The following is an 18,436-nucleotide window of genomic DNA, read 5'->3' as shown; positions in this document are numbered from 1 at the left end:
AAGACCATGTATTAGAGGTCTTAAAGTTTCAGCTAAAAACTTCCTTCTATTTAACCTCCACAAACTGACAGAAACAGCTGGGACAGAAGAGAGGACCATGTGGGATTCAGCATCTGTGATCTGTGAAGCACTGCAGGCTGAGTTTTCGATCTTCAAAAACCAGTATGCTCATCTGACCCTTGGTACAGGAATAGTGACAATCCTGATGTCCGCAGGCCATTTGTACCTCAGACAAAGGAGAATCAGAGTTCAAGTTCGAAGTAAAATTTATTATCAGAGAACATATATATCACCACATACACCCCTGAGATTCTTTCTCCTACGAGCATACAGCCAATCTATAGAATAGTAACAGTAAACAGGACCAATGAAAGAGGAAGAGTATACAAGACAACACTGTGCAAGTGCAAATGCAAATATAAATCAATAGCAATAAATAATGAGAGAATGAAATAACAAGATCAACAGTCATTAAAGTGAGATCATTGGTTGTGGGAACATCACAATAAATGGGCAGGTGAGTGTAGTTATCCTCTTTTGTTCAAGAGCCTGATTGTTGAGGGGTAGGAACTGTTCTTGAACTTGGTGGTGCGAGTCCTGAAGCTCTTGTACCTTCTAACTAATGGCGAGTAAGGGTGAATAAAAAGCATTGAATGCAGATTGATGCATGATATTGTCCTGCATACTTTAACTGCCTCACATTGGGTGTCTCCACTAGTGACAACTGTGCCTTCAGGTTCTCTTTCCCTTTCTCACCCTCCTCTCCAGCTAAATTCTCTGCCTCGATGATTGTGCTTCCTTACCCTTGTCCTAATAGGTAGCTCAGCATCACATTTTTGTCTTGTTCTAGGCAATGTTTTCCAATGTAGTAAGCTGCCATTTAAATATAAGCTGTAGATTACTGCTTGTGGTGCCCATTATTGCCAGAGCTGAGTCTTCTGTTCCTCATACCATACATATTAATCAGCACTGAATAAAACTAACAAGCATGAACCCTCTCCTGCCTTCCCCACTTCTTTTCCTTACATCAGAGATGTCGTGAACATGGTCCATTCACTATTGCCATAAAGTCAATGAACACAGGCCTTTCAGTCCATCAAGTCCATGCTGACCATCAACCATCCATTTATAACAATCCTTGTTTGGTGGAAATTTAGAATTCACTTCACAACAAAGAGCCTGGCTTCTGAGGGTCACTGGTGAATTTAAAGATAGGATCTTTGTTGGTTGACTGAACTCAGGGATATGGAGCAAAGGGGAGCTAATAGAATTCAGATACAGATCAGTTGTTAACAAATTAAAAGGCAGGACAAGTTCAAGGGACTAAATGGCCTTATCCTGGTCCTACAAATCATACTTACAATCCAGAGGCCATCAAAGGGCACAGCCTTGTGGAAGTACAGCAGGTTATCCAACCACCACTGGTGTGTGTCTGAATTTGTAAAGTCAGGGAATGCTGTCAATCCAGGCCAAACCTACATCCCATGAGAAAAAAACAAAACAAAAACACTATTAAATCATTCAAGAGAAAGAAATACAGTCAGAATAAATTCAGCACAGCACAGTTGTCCTTCTCCAGGTCCCCTTCCTGCCAACTTGAACTAAAACTCACATGTGAATCCCCTTGCCTCCATCGTAGTCACCCTAATCCAACACGGGAAAGGTGAAGCCGATAAGCAGAACATACCCTTTCCTGAGCAGTAATCTCTCGCCCATCCTCAGAGCCCAAACATTCCTGAGATTGATTCACTTCACAAACACAAAAGGCTCTGCAGTTGCAGGAAACCTAGAGCACCACACATAAAATGCTGGAGGAACTCAGCAGATCACGTAGCATCCATGGAAATGAATAAACAGCCGATGTTTTCAACTGGGACCCTTCATCATGACTGGAAATGAAGGGGGATTATGTCAGAATAGAAATGTGGTGGAGGGGAAGGAGGACTACCTAGAAGGTGATAGATGAAGTCAGGTGGGTGGGAAAGGTAAAGGGCTGGAAAAGAAGGAATCTGAGAGGAGAGAAGAGTGGACCATGGGAGGAAGGGAAGAAAGATGGACTCCATAACTCTATAGCTCCATAGCTAGGGTCCATGGCCAACACTTGAGTTTGTAGAAAGTGGGATGAGCTGAAGGAGAAATTGTTGAGGGTGAGGACCAGTTTGCCAGGCAGAGGAGGGTGTCAGAGGGAGGGGAACTGGTGCAGTTCTGGTTTCCATACTTGAGGAAGGATATACTGGCTTTGGAGGCAGTGCAGAGGAAGTTCATCAGGTTGATTTCAGAGATGAAGGGGTTAATTTATGAGAGAGATTGAGTCACCTGGGACTATACTCTGGAAATTAGAAGAATGAGAGGGGATCTTATAGAAGCATACAAAATTTTGAAAGGGATAGATAAGATAGAAGTAGGAAAATTGTTTCCATTGGTAGGTGAGACTAGAACTAGGGAACACTGCCTCAAGATTCAGGGGAGAAGATTTAGGATGGAGATGAGGAGAAACTGTTTTTCCCAGAGAGTGGCAAATCTATGGAATTCTTTGCCCAGGGAAACAGTTGAGACTTCTTCACCAAATATATTTAAGATACAGTTAGATAGATTTTTACATAGCAGGGGAATTAAGGGTTATGGGGAAAAGGTAGGTAGATGGAATTGAGTTTATGGACAGATCAGCCATGATCTTATTGAATGGTGGGGCAGGCTTGATGGGCCAGATGGCCTACTCCTGCCCCTATTTCTTATGTTCTTTTGTCAGGAAAGCAGTAGAAAGCTTGTAAGGACTTCTTGATGGGGGACAGAGGTGTATAGGGACTGGACATCCCTGTTGAAAATGAGGCAGTCAGGGCCAGAGAATTGAAAGTTGTTAAGGAGACCAAGAGCACGTGAGATGTTGCGGATATAGGTTGGAAGGGATTGAACAAAGGGGCATAGAATGAAGTTCAGGTACATGGACACAAGTTCAGTGGGGCAGGAGCAGGCAGAGACAATAGCCCTACCTGGACAGTCAAGTTGGTGAACTTTAGGTAAGCGGTAGAAGTGAGCAGTATGGGATAAGGGAACTGTGAGTTTGGTGGCAGTAGGTGGGAGATCTCCAGAGTTGACGAGGTCGGTGATGGTGTCAGAGACAAGGTTCTGATGGCCCTTAGTAGGATCCTTATCAGGGGGTAATTAAGAGGAGGTGTCCGAGAGTTGCCACAGAAACAAAGTAGAGGTCAGTCTGCCACACTGTAACAACATCTCCTTTGTCTGCAGGTTTGATGGCAAGGTTCGGATTGGTGCAGAGACAGCGGAATGCAGTGTGTTCAGCGTATAAGATTTGAGGAGAAGAGTGGAGTGCTGAACTCGAGATAGTCGATGTCTCATTGGGAATTGGAAATGAAAAGATCCAGAACAGGTAGAGAACCAGAGCGGGGTGTCCAAGAAAAGGACAATTGGAGACGGGAGAAGGGATCATCAGTGCAGGGTTGCCTCCATTGCCAAAGAGGTGGGCTCAGAGATGGAGGCAACAGGAGAAGAGCTTGGCATTGTGGCGGGCACGGAATTCACTGAGGTGTAGGTGAAGGGTGACAAGAGCAAGGTCCTTGCTGAGGGCAGAACATTCTACTTCGGAGAGGGGAAGGTCAGAGGGGGTGGTGAAGACATGGCAAGGATTAGAGGTGGGATCAGAGGGGGGAAGGAGAGTTAGCGGCGACAGAGGAGGTGGGAGAGTTGGGGTGTTCAGGGAAGGAAGATGGAAGGTCTGAGGACCCAAGAGGTGATGGGGAGCCTGAGTGAATGTGAAGCAAGCCCTTTGTCTGAATCCAGAAGATACGTTGACTGAATCATCTGTTTTACTTCCTACCTCGACACAGTCTTTGAACTCAAGTGTACACTGGCAGGCGAAATGCAAGAACCAGTCGGATACACTGAATTCAGCCATACGTACAAGCTCGATATGGGAACCAATCGGATACACTGAATTCGACGATACTTACAGGCTTGATATGGGAACCAATCGGATACACTGAATTCAGTGACACGTACAGACTCGATATGGGAACCAATCAGATACACTGAATTCAGCGATACGTACAGGCTCGATATGGGAACAAGTGCACACCAAATGCAAGAACCAATCGGATACATTGAATTCAGCGACACTTACAGGCTCGATATGGGAACCAATCAGATACACTGAATTCAGTGATACTTACAGGCTCGATATGGGAACCAATCGGATACACTGAATTCAGCGATACGTACAGGCTCGATATGGGAACCAATCGGATACACTGAATTCAGCGATACGTACAGGCTCGATATGGGAACCAATCGGATACACTGAATTCAACGATACTTACAGGCTTGATATGGGAACCAATCGGATACACTGAATTCAGCGATACGTACAGGCTCGATATGGGAACAAGTGCACACCAAATGCAAGAACCAATCGGATACATTGAATTCAGCGACACTTACAGGCTTGATATGGGAACCAATCAGATACACTGAATTCAGTGATACTTACAGGCTCGATATGGGAACCAATCGGATACACTGAATTCAGCGATACGTACAGGCTCTATATGGGAACCAACCGGATACACTGAATTCAGCGATACGTACAGGCTCGATATGGGAACCAATCAGATACACTGAATTCAGTGATACTTACAGGCTCGATATGGGAACCAATCGGATACACTGAATTCAGCGATACGTACAGGCTCGATATGGGAACCAATCGGATACACTGAATTCAGCGATACGTACAGGCTCGATATGGGAACAAGTGCACTGAATTCAGCGATATGTAAAGGCTCGATATGGGAACAAGCGCACTGAATTCAGCAATGCGTACAGACTCGATATGGGAACAAGTGCCAGCTAACCTCTCAGGACAGTCACTCCCAGAGTTCACAAACTACCCCTGCACGGTTACCCTCCTGAATCTGCTGCACGTTCCTTACCTTTCCAATCAGAGGACTTCCAGATGCATTGGAGATGAAGACTCCCCGTTTCAGGCCTTCGTCATATGGCCAATAGGAACCTGGTGGTTGGATGCTGCTGATTCCTGGGTCCTGCAAAGAGAACAGGCAAACTTAGCATCTTGAGAAGGGGCAAGAACATGACATCCGGAGTGTGCAGATGGATTCTGGCTTATCAATTACAGGTGTCCCCCGCTTTTCGAACGTTCGCTTTACGAAACCTCACTGCTACGAAAGACCTACATTAGTACCCTGTTTTCACTTTCAGAAGGTGTTTTCACTGTTACGAAGAAAAGCAGCGCGCGCCCCGAGCAGCCGCTCTCCCCCGGATTCCGATCGGCATTGTTTAAACACGTTGCACTGAGCAGCCATTAGCAAGATGAGTTCTAAGGTGTTGGAAAAGCCTGAAAGAACTCATAAGGGTGTTACACTTAGCGTAAAACTAGACATAATTATGCGTTTCGATCGTGGTGAACGAAGCAAGGACAAAGTGAGTTTGGCTTGTGGAAGCTGACGAAGATGATGTGAAGAGGTTTTGACATCCCATGACCAAGAGCTGATGAAATTGGAAGAGGAAAGGATAACAATCGAAACCGAATGCAGTAGCGAAAGTGGAGCAACTGCGTGAGATTTTCACTGCAATGATAAAGTACGACTTTAATTTTGAAAGGGTTCGTAGGTTTAGCGGATATTTGCAGGATGGTTTGATTGCTTACAAAGAACTGTATGATAGAAAAATGCGCGAGGCTCAGCAGTCAAGCAAGCCTTCCACATCAGCCACAGCAGACGACGAACCTCAACTTTCGACATCGAGTCCGGCAGTCATAGGAGAAGATGAGCTGCCTGCCCTGATCAACGATGAGATGACACCCCCGTGTCCCACCACCCCAACCCCCGGGCCCCAGACAGATACTGTACCGATTCGTGGAGAATGCAGCGGTAGCCAGGAGGCACACCTTTAAGAAAAAAGCCGAAATAAACATGCTAATTAATTAGGTGCCACCTACCACATAATTGTCAGCCTGGATCAGAGGCGATGCAATCCGCAATCCCCTCTGATCTGCGCTGATATTTACGTGCCGGGCAGCATCTAATTAATTAGCATGTTTATTTCGGCTTTTTTCTTAAAGATGTGCTGTGTGCCTCCAGGCTACCGCTGCATTCTTCGCAGCAATGTATCGGGTCAGCGGCCCAGAGGGTGGTGGCCACTGCACCACCCCAACCTGCGACGACTCAGTCTAACACACCATCATCAGTGTGCTCGGCGCTGTCTTCCCAATTCCATTAAGTGATACTACACTGAACATACATTATTTCTACTTTATATAGGCTGTGTATTTTTACGTGTTATTTGGTAGATTTGGCAGCTTCATAGTTTAATGGTTACTGGAGAGAGTGTTTTTGCCGAGAGTGCTTGCGTGAGATTTTCTGCCAAGTGTGCTTGCGTGAGATTTTCGCTACGGAGATCTGTGCAGGCAATCGTTGTAGAGAAGTATTTCTACTTAATATAAGCTGTGTATTATCATATCATTCCTGCTTTTACTATATGTTACTGTTATTTTAGGTTTTATGTGTTATTTGGCATGATTTGGTAGGTTATTTTTGGGTCTGCGAATGCTCACAAAATTTTCCAATATAAATAAATGGTAATTGCTTCTTTGCTTTACGCCATTCCGGCTTACAAACCGTTTCATAGGAACGCTCTACCTTCGGATGGCGGGGGAAACCTGTACTTGAGAGTGCTGCACTCGTCTGCGTTGCACGTCTGTATTGGGTCAGTAATATACTTGGGGTTCAGGACTTGAGATCAAAACTGGATGGCATATTGGTACAGCTGCATCATAGCTCCAGGGACTAGTTTGATCCTGACCTTCAGTGCTGTCCACATGAAGTTTGCAAGTTCCCTTGAGAGATTGGAGAGGGTACAACGGAGGTTCGGGAGAATGATTTTGGGATTGAAAGGCTTACCATATGGGGAGCGTTTGATGGCTCTGGGCCTCTACTCACTGGAATTCAGGAGAATGAGAGGGATCTCATTGAAAACTATCAAATATTGAAAGGCCTTGATAGAGTAGATTTAGAGAAGATGTTTCCTATAGTGGGGGAGTCTAAGACCACAGGACACAACTTCAGAATACAAGGACATCCATTTAGAACGGAGATGAGGAGGGAATTCTTTCGCCAGAGATTGGTAAATCTGTGGAATTCTTTGCACAGGAGGCTGTGGAGGCCGAGTCATTGAGTATATTTAAGGCAGAAGTTAATTGATTCTTGATCAGTCAGGGCATGAAGGGATGTGGGGAGAAAGCAAGAGATTGGGGCTGAGAGGGAATTGGATCAGCCATGATGAAATGGCGGAGCAGAGTTGATGGGCCAAATAGCCTAAATCTACTCCTATATCTAATGGTCTTATGACTGCGTCCGTTTCCCTTGGATGCTCTTGCTTTCTCTCATCTCCCACTCCTGTGCTGAAGGCTAATTTTACTGCTGTAAATGGCTCCTTCGTGTAAGTAAATGATAAAAGAACCAAAGAGGCCGCAGGGAAGTAAAGACAGAATGAATGGGACTGATGGGATTGTTCCCCTGAGAGCCAGTAAAGACCAAATGGACAGAATGGCCTCTTTGTGTAACACTGTAAGTGTAAAATGACCGACTGACCCAGAGCTGGCTTGAGCTACATTTTTAAATGATGCCATCAAGCAGGCATGTTGCAACATGGCTCTGATCATATGATCACGGCTTGTTGCATGTGGGATCGGGGCTTAGTTAGGCAGGTCACTGGAGTCCCAGGCCAATTCTTCCTCTGCCTGAACCCTGGGGGAATGCAGCCGAACCGCTGCCCCAACTGACACCACCTAACATGAAGCTTGGACTTCCCAGTTCTGAGCTGCAATGCACAATGGAACCACATTTCCCTCTACCACAGTGCAACAGCTGAGGTCAACACTGACTTGCCAAGATATTTATACACCTGCCTCTTACCATACCCCAATTTTGGCCTTGTTAGTACTTGTGTGATGAATGGTGCTGTAGAATGTTACTTTAATTCACTCCTGGGACATGAGGAGAGCAGCCTGGTGCTTATTGCCCATTCTTGGCTAGCCAAAAGTTGAGCCACCATTCTGAACTATATGGAAATACTGTTCTTCAAGTACTTTGAACCAGCAACCAGAAAAAGTAGCAGGTATTTTTCCACTTCTTGGAGGCGCTTTATTGCGAATGTTCTCAGTGTTCCGAGGCACCTGCTCCTTCAAGTCTTCTGGGGGATGGCGCATGAGGGTTTGGGAGATGCTGTCATTTCTGGCAAGTTGTTCTGCCTCTGCTGTGGCTAGTACACACTCCACCAGAAGTGTAAGAGTGGTTACATCAGGTTTCGAGCAAGCTGACTGCTTTGTCACTGCTGGTGCCTGGGCTCAATATATCAGGGCCAATAGCAGTATCGATGCTCCAACTGTGATCAATCAAAGAGACAAAAGGAACGACATTACTCAAGATGAGCTGGCTAAGAGGGGAGATCGTTGACAGTGTAGCAATTGATACTCATAGTCTAATAATCCAGATACTAGTTCAAATCTGACACAACATCAACAGGATTTAAACCCAGATCATGTAATAACCAGAAATTATGAAGCAGCCAGTCTCAGCAGTGATGACCGTGAGATCACTGGATTATCATAAAACCTATCTGCTAACATGCCCTTCAGTGAATGAAACCTGCCAATGTTTTACCCAAAGTCTGGCCAAGATGCAACTTAACATCTGCAATAACACTGAATCCTAACTACCATCTGAAATGACCTTGAATGGCATTCAGCTGTCGGTAAATAAAGTGGGTTAAGGGAAAAACAGACCAGTGAATACATATAGGCCAAAGTGACAAATTCTGACAAGGCATAGTTAATCCCAGCCCAAGCCACCCCTGTATAACCTTCATAACCAATGTCTCAGAACTGTTGTGTAAATAATAGGAACTGTCCCACCAAAGAGACAAGCCTGACAAAGTTGAACTCATGGAATTAAATCTTATAGCCAAGTGCCAGGCACTTCCTTCACAGTCTCTGGATACATCCAACCATACCAGGATGACAGGCCCACCAGACAGCAGCAAAGAGGGAAGGGGGAGAACGATCCTGAACTCATAAGGACGACTCCATGAACATCAGCCACCGTCTCTCATACAGTCATGGAATTCACTTCTTCAGATCTTCCCTCTACAGCTATCAAGGTTGTACTGGCATTTGAGAAGCTGAATTATAGCGAAAAGTTGAAAGGTTAATTTGGTAGGCTGCAATCATCGCAAGGATGACTGAGGTGGTGCACGGGTTAAAAAGAGTTTGGGGCCTTTCAGGACTTTTCAGCAAGCTGCAATCATCACTAGCAGTCACTTGTTCGGTTTAAACGATGCAATATTTAAAAAGAGCTCGGGACCTTTCAGGACTTTTCAGCAGGCTGCAATCATGACAATCTATTAGGCACTCAGCAAAGGTCAATAAAAAGAGTCGCGTTGTAAGCAAAGTGGCAGTGTAGGAGCAGCCACTGTTGGTGAGGACAGTGTTAGAGTGGTCAGGTTTAGGCAAGAACAGGCAAAGGCTCTAAGTAAGTTTAGTGTGGTGAGAATGGATCCTAATTTAGTGGTATGTTCTTCGTGTGAGATGTGGTAACACTAGGAGACCTCCAGACTCCCTGAAAAGTACATCCACATGAAATGCATCGAGCCGCAGCTACTTGGAGACCATGTTAAGTAACTGGAGCTGCAGCTGGACGACCTTCAGATCACATGGAAGGATGAGGAGGTGATAGATAGAGCTACAGGGAAATAGTCACCCCGAGGTTGTGGGGGGCAGGCACCCAGGCGACTGTCAGGAGAGGGAAAGGGAAGAGGCAGCCAGTGCAGAATAACCCTCAATAATGAGTGTACTGCTTTGGATATTGTTGGGAGAGATGACCTATCGGGGGAAGCCCCAGCAATTGCGTCTCTGGCATTTAGTCTGGTTCTGCAGCTCAGAAGGGAAGGGGGAGAAAGGAATGCAGTAATGAAGGGGCATTCCATAGTCTGAGGAGCAGATAGGAGATTCCGTAGACTTGAAGGAGACACCCGTAAGATACTTCCATAGCCTTCTGTCCTCTCCTATCAGACTCCCCCTTCTCCAGTCCTGTATCTCTTTTACCAATCAACTTCCCAGCTCTGTACTTCATCTCTCCCCCTCCTCCCCTGCCTTGTGTTTCTCTCTCCCCTTCTCCACCTTTTAAATCTACTCCTCATCTTTTTTCCTCCAGTTCTGCCGAAGGGTCTCGGCCCGAAACGTTAACTGTACTTTTTTCCATAGATGCTGTCTGACCTGCTGAGTTCCTCCAGCATTTTATGTGTGTTGCTTAGATTTCCAGCATCTGCAGACTTTCTCTTGCTTGTGACCCAGATAGTATGTTGCCCCCAAGGTGCCAGGGTCAAGGATGTCTTGGATTGGGTCTGCAGCACTCTAAAGGGGAGGGCGAGCAGATGAAATTCATGGTACTTATTGGTACCAAAGACATAGGTAGGAAAATGGAGGAGGTCCTGAAGAAAGAATATAGGGTGTTAGGTAGAAAGCTGAAAAGCAGAGTTCCAGGGTAGTAATCTCTAGATTGCTGCCTGTGGAATGTGCCAGTGAGCGTAAGAATAGGATGATTTGGCAGATGAATGCATGAGTGAGAATTTGGCGCAGGGGTCAGGGTTTCAGATTTATGGATTATTGGGAAGGTATGACCTGTACAAAAAGGATGGGTTACACTTGAATCCCAGAGGGACCAATACAGCTTTAGGAGAGGGTTTAAACAAAGTTGGCAGGGGGATGGGAACTGGAATGATAGGGCTAAGAATGGTACAGTTGGTATACAAGTAAGCGCTGTGTCCAGAGAAACTGAGAGGACGAACAGGCAGATGATAGGGCAAAATTGCAGTCTGTGCGATGGGTGCAAGAGTAACAGTGGTGCAAAATCGAAAAGGGTGATGAGTACAGGGATGAAGGTTTTATATTTGAGTGCATACAGTATACAGAAAAGGGCAGATGATCTTGTAGCTCAGTTAGAGATTGGTAGGTACAACATTGTGGGCATCACATTGTGACTAAAATAAAATCACAGCTGGGAGCTTAACATCAAAGGGTACACATTGTATTGAAAGTACAGGTAGATAGACAGAGGTGGTGGGATGACTCATTTGGTAAAAAAATAAAAATCAAATTATTACAAAGAGGTGACATAGGATCAGAAGATGTAGAATCCCTGTGGGTAGAGAAACTGCATAGGTAAAGAAGACACTGATGGGAATTATATACAGGCCTCTGAACAGTAGCCAGGATGTGGTTTACAAACTACAACGGGAGATAGAAGAGGCAGATAAGAAGGGCAATGCTACGATAGTCATGGGAGATTTCAATATTCAGGTAGATTGGGAAAATCAGGTAAGTGCTGGTCCCAAGAGAGGGAATTTGTAGAATTGTCTTTTTAGATCAGTTTGTGGTTGAGCTCACAAAAGGAAAGGCAATTTTGGATTGGGTGTTGTGCACTGAACCGGATTTGATGAGGGAGACAGTGATCATAATATGACAGAATTCACCCTGCAGTTTGAGAGAGGGAAGATAAAAGTCAGAGGTATCAGTATTATAGTGGAGTAAAGGGAATAACAGAGGCATGAGAGAAGCTGGCCAAAGTTGATTAGAAGGGGACACTAGCACGGATTATGGCAGAACAGCAATGACTGGAGTTTCTGGGAGCAAACTGTAAGTCACATTCCAAAGATGAAGAAGTGTTCTAAAGGGAGAATGAGGCAACCGTGGCTGACAAGGGAAGTCAAATACAACATAAAAGCAAAACAAAGGGCATATAATTTAGCAAAAATTAGTGGGAAGTTAAGAGAACTGAGAAGCCTTTAAAAACCAATGGAAGGTAACTAAAAAAAGCCATAAGCAGAGAAAAGATGAAATATGAAGGTAAGCTGACCAATAAAAGAATATAAAAAAAGGATATTAATTTCTTTCAGATTTGTATAAAGTGTAAAAGAGAGGCGAGAGTAGATATAGATCTGCTGGTAAAGGGGAACAAACTGAATAAGTATTTTGCATCAGTTTTCACAGTGGAAGACACTTGCAGTTTGAGAGTGTCATGGGGCAGAAACACGTGTAGTTACTATTACTAAGGGGAGGGTGCTTCAGAAGCTGGACCAAATGGACTATAGACCAGGGTTCTGAAAGAGGTAGCTGAAGAGACTGTATAGGCATTAGTGATGATGTTTCAAGAATCACTAAATTCTGAAATGCTTCTGGAGGACTGGAAAATTGCAAATGTCACTATATTCTTCAGGAAGGAGGAAGGCAGTGAAAAAGGAAATTATAGGCCAGTCAACCTGACTTCAATAGTTGGATAGATGGTGGAGGCCATTATTAAGGATGAGGTTTCTGGGTACTTGGAGGCACAAGAAAAGAAAGGCCAAAGTCAGCACTGTTCCCTTCAGGGGAAATACTGCTTAACTAATACGTTGGAATTCCTTTAAGAAATAACAAGCAGAACAGGTGAAGATGAGTTAATGCATGTTGTTTACTTGGGTTTTCAGAAGGCCTTGGATAAGGTGCCACATATGAAGCTGCTTAACACTATAAGAGTGCACTATAAGGTATTGCAGGAAAGTTACTAGCATGGATAGAAGATTGGCTGACTGGCAATAGGTAAAGAGTGGGAATATAGGGGCCTTTCTGATTGGCTGCTGATGACTACTGGTGTTCCACAGAGGTTAGTATTGGGATCTCTTCTTTTTACGTTGTATGTCAATAATTTGGATGGGAGAATTGATGGTTTTATTGCCAAGATCGCAGATAGTACAAAGATAGGTGGAGGAGCAGGTTGTGTTGAGGAAGCAGAGAGCCTGCAGAAGGACTTAGATTGGGAGAATGGGCAAAGAAGTGGCAAATGGAATATAGATTAGGTCATGCACTTTGGTAGAATAAAGGCTTAGATAATTTTCTAAGTGGAGAAACTACAAAAATCAGAGTTGCAAAGGGACTTGAGGGTCCTTGTGTGGGATTCCCTAAAGGTTAAATTGCAGGTTGATCCGATGGTAAAGAAGGTAAGTGCAATGTTTGCATTTGTTTCAAGAGGACGAGAATATTAAAGCAGGATGTAATGCTGAGGCTTTAGAAGGCATTGGTCAGACCACACTTGGGAGTAGTATGAGCAGTTTTGGGCCACTTGACGAGAATGATTCCAGGAATAAAAGGGTTAATGTATGAGGAGTGTTTGATGGCTCCGGGCCTGTACTAATTGGAGTTTAGAAGAAAGAGGGGAGATCTCATTGAAAATTATCAAAGACTGAAAGCCTAAATAGAGTGGATGTGGAAAGGATGTTTCCTATAGTGGAGGAGTCTAGGACCTGATGGCACAACCTCAGAACAGAGTGACATTCACTTAGAACAGAGATGAGGGGTAACTTCTTTAGTCAGAGTGAAATCTGTGAAATTAAATGCCACAGATGGCTGTGAAGCCAAGTCACTGGGTATAATCCTTGGCAAGCAGGATTCAGCTGAATCCCAAGGCATTCTATACATATGTAGTGCCCTGGTAAAGGTTTCACTGCTAACGTAATGGTCTTTCTGTAGAAGCAGTGTTTGGGTTGCGCTAGAGATAATGGATGCTTTGGAATGTGAGCCATCCAATCAGGGGAGGGATTTTTTTGTGGGCCTGACACCAATGGGAGCCTTGGTCCTTGTTCAGCAGGAGATGAAGAGAGAAGATGCCGGAGAGAACCAGCCGTGGGATTCCACCTGGTGGGGGACCGGGATCTGATGAAGCAAGGTGCAGAGCTCTACTGACGATTGGTGAATAAGACTTTTGGAAGAGTTGAGCTCCAACTTGTGCACATTTGACTGTTTAATTATAATGGGCCCTTTTTGTTTTTTTTTCCTTCTTTACTAACTCTTTAGTTAAGTTAGCATTCATAAATATAATTCCTTTAATTGCATGCAGTGTGCTGTTATTTCTCAGCACCGAGTTGCAACAGGGTAACAAATTACATAGCATTCACACAAACCGGGGTTAGGGGTGGAGAGCCATCCCAGTCTCACGGATTTGGCGTGTGTATTCCCTACTCTTACACAGCCCAAGGAAACCGGGGGTTTCACATACATCAAGAGTAAAAGGATAACTAGGGAGAGGGTGGGATAAAGAGGGGAATGTTTGCTTGGATGCAGAGAATGTGAGAGAAGTACTTAATGAGTACTTTGCTTCAGTATTTACCAAGGAAAAGGATATAGAGGACCAGGAGATCAGTGCTGAGTGTATAAATATGTTTGGGCATTTAGAGGTCAAGGACAGGAAGTGTTGGGCCTCCCAATAGATATTAAGGTGGGTAAGTCCCCAGGGTCTGATGGGATTTACCCCAGTTTATTAAAGGAGGCAAGAGACGAGATTACTGGGCCCTAGTCCAGTATCTTTATTTCCTCTCTAGCCACAGGCAAGGTCCCAGGGAACTGATGAGTGGCTAATGTTGTACCTCTATTTAAGAAGGGAACAAGGTAAAATCCTGGGAACTATAGACCGGTGAGTCTCACATCAGCAGTAGAGAGACTGATGAGAGTTGGGCAGTGGATGTTGTCTACACAGATTTTAGTAAGGTGTTTAGTACCTAATGGGATGCTGATCCAGAAGATTAAGATGCATAGGATTCCCGCCGAATTGGCTGTTTGGCCTCAGAACAGGCTTGCACACAGAAGACAGAGGGTAGTGGTTGAAGGGACTTATTCGAGCTGGAGGTCTGTAATTAGTTGTGTTCCTCAGGGATCTGTGCTCGGACCTCTGCTGGTTGTGATGGATATAAATGATCTGGATGAAAATGTAGATGGGTAGGTTAGTAAATTTCTGGATGATACCAAGATTGGTGGAGTTGTGCATAGTGTAGAAGACCGACAAAGAAAACAGCATGATATAGATCAGTTTCAGATAGGGCTGAGAAATGGCAGATGGAGTTTAACTCAGATAAATGTGAGGTGTTGCACCTTGGTAGGGCAAATACAAGGAGGCAGTATACTGTTAAGGTCAAGGTCCTTAACACTGTTGCTGAGCAGAGAGATCTTGGGATCCGAGTTCATAGCTCCTTGAAAGTGGCTGCACAGGTCGATAAGGTGGTTAAGGCGGCTTATGCAATGCTTGCTTTTATTAGCCGAGGCAATGAGTTCAAACGTCAGGAGCTTATGTTGCAACTTTATAAAACTCTGGTTAGGCCATATCTGGAGTATTGCATCCAGTTCTGTTTGCCCCACTACAGGAAGGATGTTGAGGCTCTGGAGAGTAAAGTAAGTATCTATTATATTCACGAACAACCTACAGGGATACTCGGTGACCGAACTTACCAGAATCATCACATATTGTTGTCCATGGGAGTGGAGATCTGCCACCAGTTGTGGAAGACTTGCAAATTTCTCAGGGTCAAAGGTGAAGTCTCGATATTCAGTCATGTAATCGATATCATTCCATTGAGCATCCTGAAAGAACAGCAAAACAGTTTGGTTTTAGATTGCCAAGGTGTCGTAAACCATCCACAAAAGCTCCTGGCCACTTACTGCTTATCCCCCACAGGCCATCTCCCAGACGCCATGGATATCTATCTGACCAGCTCCAGCTCAAGGCCACCTTTCCTTTGGGATTCTAAAAAGTTTTGGCCTGTCCCACATTCCTTCCAAATGATGTGCTAAATCCTTTCACTCTGATCAGTATCTTATCAATTCTAGCCCGCCTCCTTCCATCATTCCAATCCATCCCCTCAGCTTTCACAAACCCATAACCCAGAGTCTACTCCTGCTCACCTTTCTTCTTTGAATGCATGCAGTTCTGACCTGTGTCCACTCCACACGACCTTCCCCTTCCAGTCTGCATCTCATCCTATCCACATTCCCCCACTTCTGGCCCATGCTCCTTCCCAACCAAAACCCACCATAGCCCATTCGACATGCACGCTTCATTCTCTGACAGTTATCCCACTCCTTTCAGCTGGGGCAATAGGGAATGGCTTTTGTTTTATGAACCTGAGGCATTCCTGCTTTCCTCATCTGGTTAACCACCTCCCAGGTGGCGTTACTTGTCTCATATCCCCAGCGGCAGAGATGAAATCCGAGACCCCAAGCAGACACCATCGAAGGCAAACCTGCCACACAAAGCAGTAATGTCTCAGGGTGACAAAAAACTAACTATATGTTCAGAACATCACAAAGATTTGTAAATGTTGTAGGCAATAGTAAGTCCTGGGTTCAGTTCTTTGCCCAACATGTCTCCATTAAATAGCATAGTCTCCAGAGGAGTTGTAGTTTAACATGGAGATTTCTGTGACATTGCTCTAAGACACTTAAGCCAGAGAGAAAGGCCACTGTCTCATGATATTCTAGCCAGTTTAAGTACAAATATCCAGCCTCATCCTAATTCCTAGCTCTTGTAGACACCTGATAATTCAAGCAACACACACAGAATTCTGTGTGTATTGTCCTTGGAGTGAGAAATCACTGCCTCAGATTAACCTCAGTAGTTTATACATAATTCACATAATGCCAGTGACCTGGGTTCAATTCCACCATTGAAAGAAGTTTCCTGTTTTCCCTGTGACCGTGTCAGCTTTCTCCGGGTATTCCGGTTTCCTCCTGCATTCTATAGACGTAAAGGCTAGGGTGAGTAGGTTGCTGGCATGCTATATCGGCACCAGAAGCATTGTAATGCTTGCCTTCTGTCCCCAGCACATCCTCAGACTGTGTTGGTCTCGACGCAAATGACACATTTCACTGCATGTTTCGATGTACATATGGCAATAAAGCTAATCTTAAGTCTTTACAATGTTAACCATTTCAAATAAAACTATCCTTACATATCTTCTCCGTAAAGAAGACAGCTCCACCGTAGAAAAGACCTCATAGCTATGATTATCCAACCCTGGTAATGTTTCTGTTAGCTTCTGCTGCTCACTTCCTCAATTAATCACATGCTTCTCACGGTGTTGTGGTCAGAACAGCAACTGGATCATTTCTCTAACTGTGATCTACTAGTGTTCTGCACATTTCTACTGTGACCAACTTACTTTTAAATTTCATGATGTAGACATTACATGGAAGGGTCTTAATTATCTTTTCTGTGAAATTTGTTCTAAAATGGAACTGCCGTATCATCTCTGTTCAAGTGTTCACAGTCTATCTGCAGCATGCACTGTTGTCCACTGCTCTCTGTAACACATCAGTGTGATATTCAGCATCCAGGTTGAATCAGAGTTAATTTTATTCCACAGCACATGATGTTTACTACATTATTCTCTGACAACTCTCTCTTACCCATTCTCTTAAGTTACTGCAGACTCAGGTTCTTTGAGTAAAACAAGAGAATAGCTCTAAACCATGTGGACAATTCAGCTTTTTAAGGAATGATTCTTACACATGGGACCAATTACCCTACTACCTCAGAACTTGTGACTATTTTTCTGACCTGTGCAGAGTAACTGGAGGATGTATGTATTTCAGTTCCAAGAAGATACACATTTTACAATCTGGCAATTAACCTACCTGACTTAAAGTTCAGGATTATATACTGAAATTAGTTTTTTTCATCTGCCCTTTCCCCAAGGTGAACAGATTTTCCCTGTCCTCACCCATCTCTTGTATGGTACGCACACAATTCCTTTTTGAGAAGCATTTTTTGAGTTTGAATCTACTCTCCTTTCAAACAGTACATCCTAGATCATGTCAAGAACTCAGCAGTATTGTAGCCTTGTATAGCGCATGGACACATCTTGTATTCTTCTTCAGGTGGGATAATAATTCTGTCTATTAAAACATACTAAATATTAAGAACATGAGAAAGTCTGCAGGTGCTGGAAATCCAAAGCAGCATACACAAAATGCTGGAGGAACTCAGCAGGCCAGGCAGTATCTATGGAAAAGAGTAAAGAGTCGATGTTACGAGCCGAGACCCTTCTTCGGCACTGAGACAGAAGGGGGAAGATGCCAGAGTAATCAGGTAGGGGGAAGGGAAAGAGGCTAGCTGGAAGGTGATATGTGAAGCCAGGAGGCTGGGAAAGGTCTAACAGTGGAGAAGAAGGAATCTGATTGGAGAGAAGAGTGGACAATGGCAGAAAGGGACAGAGGAGGAGACCCAGAGTGAAGTAATAGGCAGGTGAGAAGTGAAGGGTCAGAGTTGGGAATAGAAGAAGGGGGGGATGATTTGTTCATCAGAAGGAGAAATCGATATTTATGCCATCAGGTTGGAGGCTACACAAGGTGGCATATAAGGTATTACTCATCCACCCTGAGGGTGGCCTCATCTTGGCACAAGAGGAGGTCATGGATCGTCATTTCGGAATGGGAATGGGAATTAAAATGTTTGGCCACCAGTATGTCCCACGTGGGGGATGGTAGGGAGGTGCTCGATGAAATGATCCCCCAATTTATGATGGGCCTCAACAATGTAGTAAATAT

At 44.4% G+C, this 18,436-nt stretch overlaps 1 protein-coding gene across 1 annotated transcript in view; it reads right to left on the bottom strand.

Moving 5' to 3' along the window:
• The window catches only part of gaa2 (alpha glucosidase 2), a 71,286-nt gene that overhangs the window by 28,413 nt on the left and 24,437 nt on the right, over positions 1-18,436 (bottom strand). Inside the window, exons 7-10 of the mRNA XM_072268402.1 lie at positions 16,013-16,131; positions 15,341-15,472; positions 4,947-5,057; positions 1,362-1,475 (exon numbers count right to left, since the gene is read on the bottom strand). Of these exons, the coding sequence (XP_072124503.1) occupies positions 1,362-1,475; positions 4,947-5,057; positions 15,341-15,472; positions 16,013-16,131 (476 nt within the window). The remainder of the gene's footprint in view (positions 1-1,361; positions 1,476-4,946; positions 5,058-15,340; positions 15,473-16,012; positions 16,132-18,436) is intronic.

Source organism: Mobula birostris, chromosome 9, assembly GCF_030028105.1.
Source record: "Mobula birostris isolate sMobBir1 chromosome 9, sMobBir1.hap1, whole genome shotgun sequence".
In the NCBI taxonomy this organism is placed as follows: domain Eukaryota; kingdom Metazoa; phylum Chordata; class Chondrichthyes; order Myliobatiformes; family Myliobatidae; genus Mobula; species Mobula birostris.
This window is presented reverse-complemented; position numbering and strand designations above follow the sequence as displayed.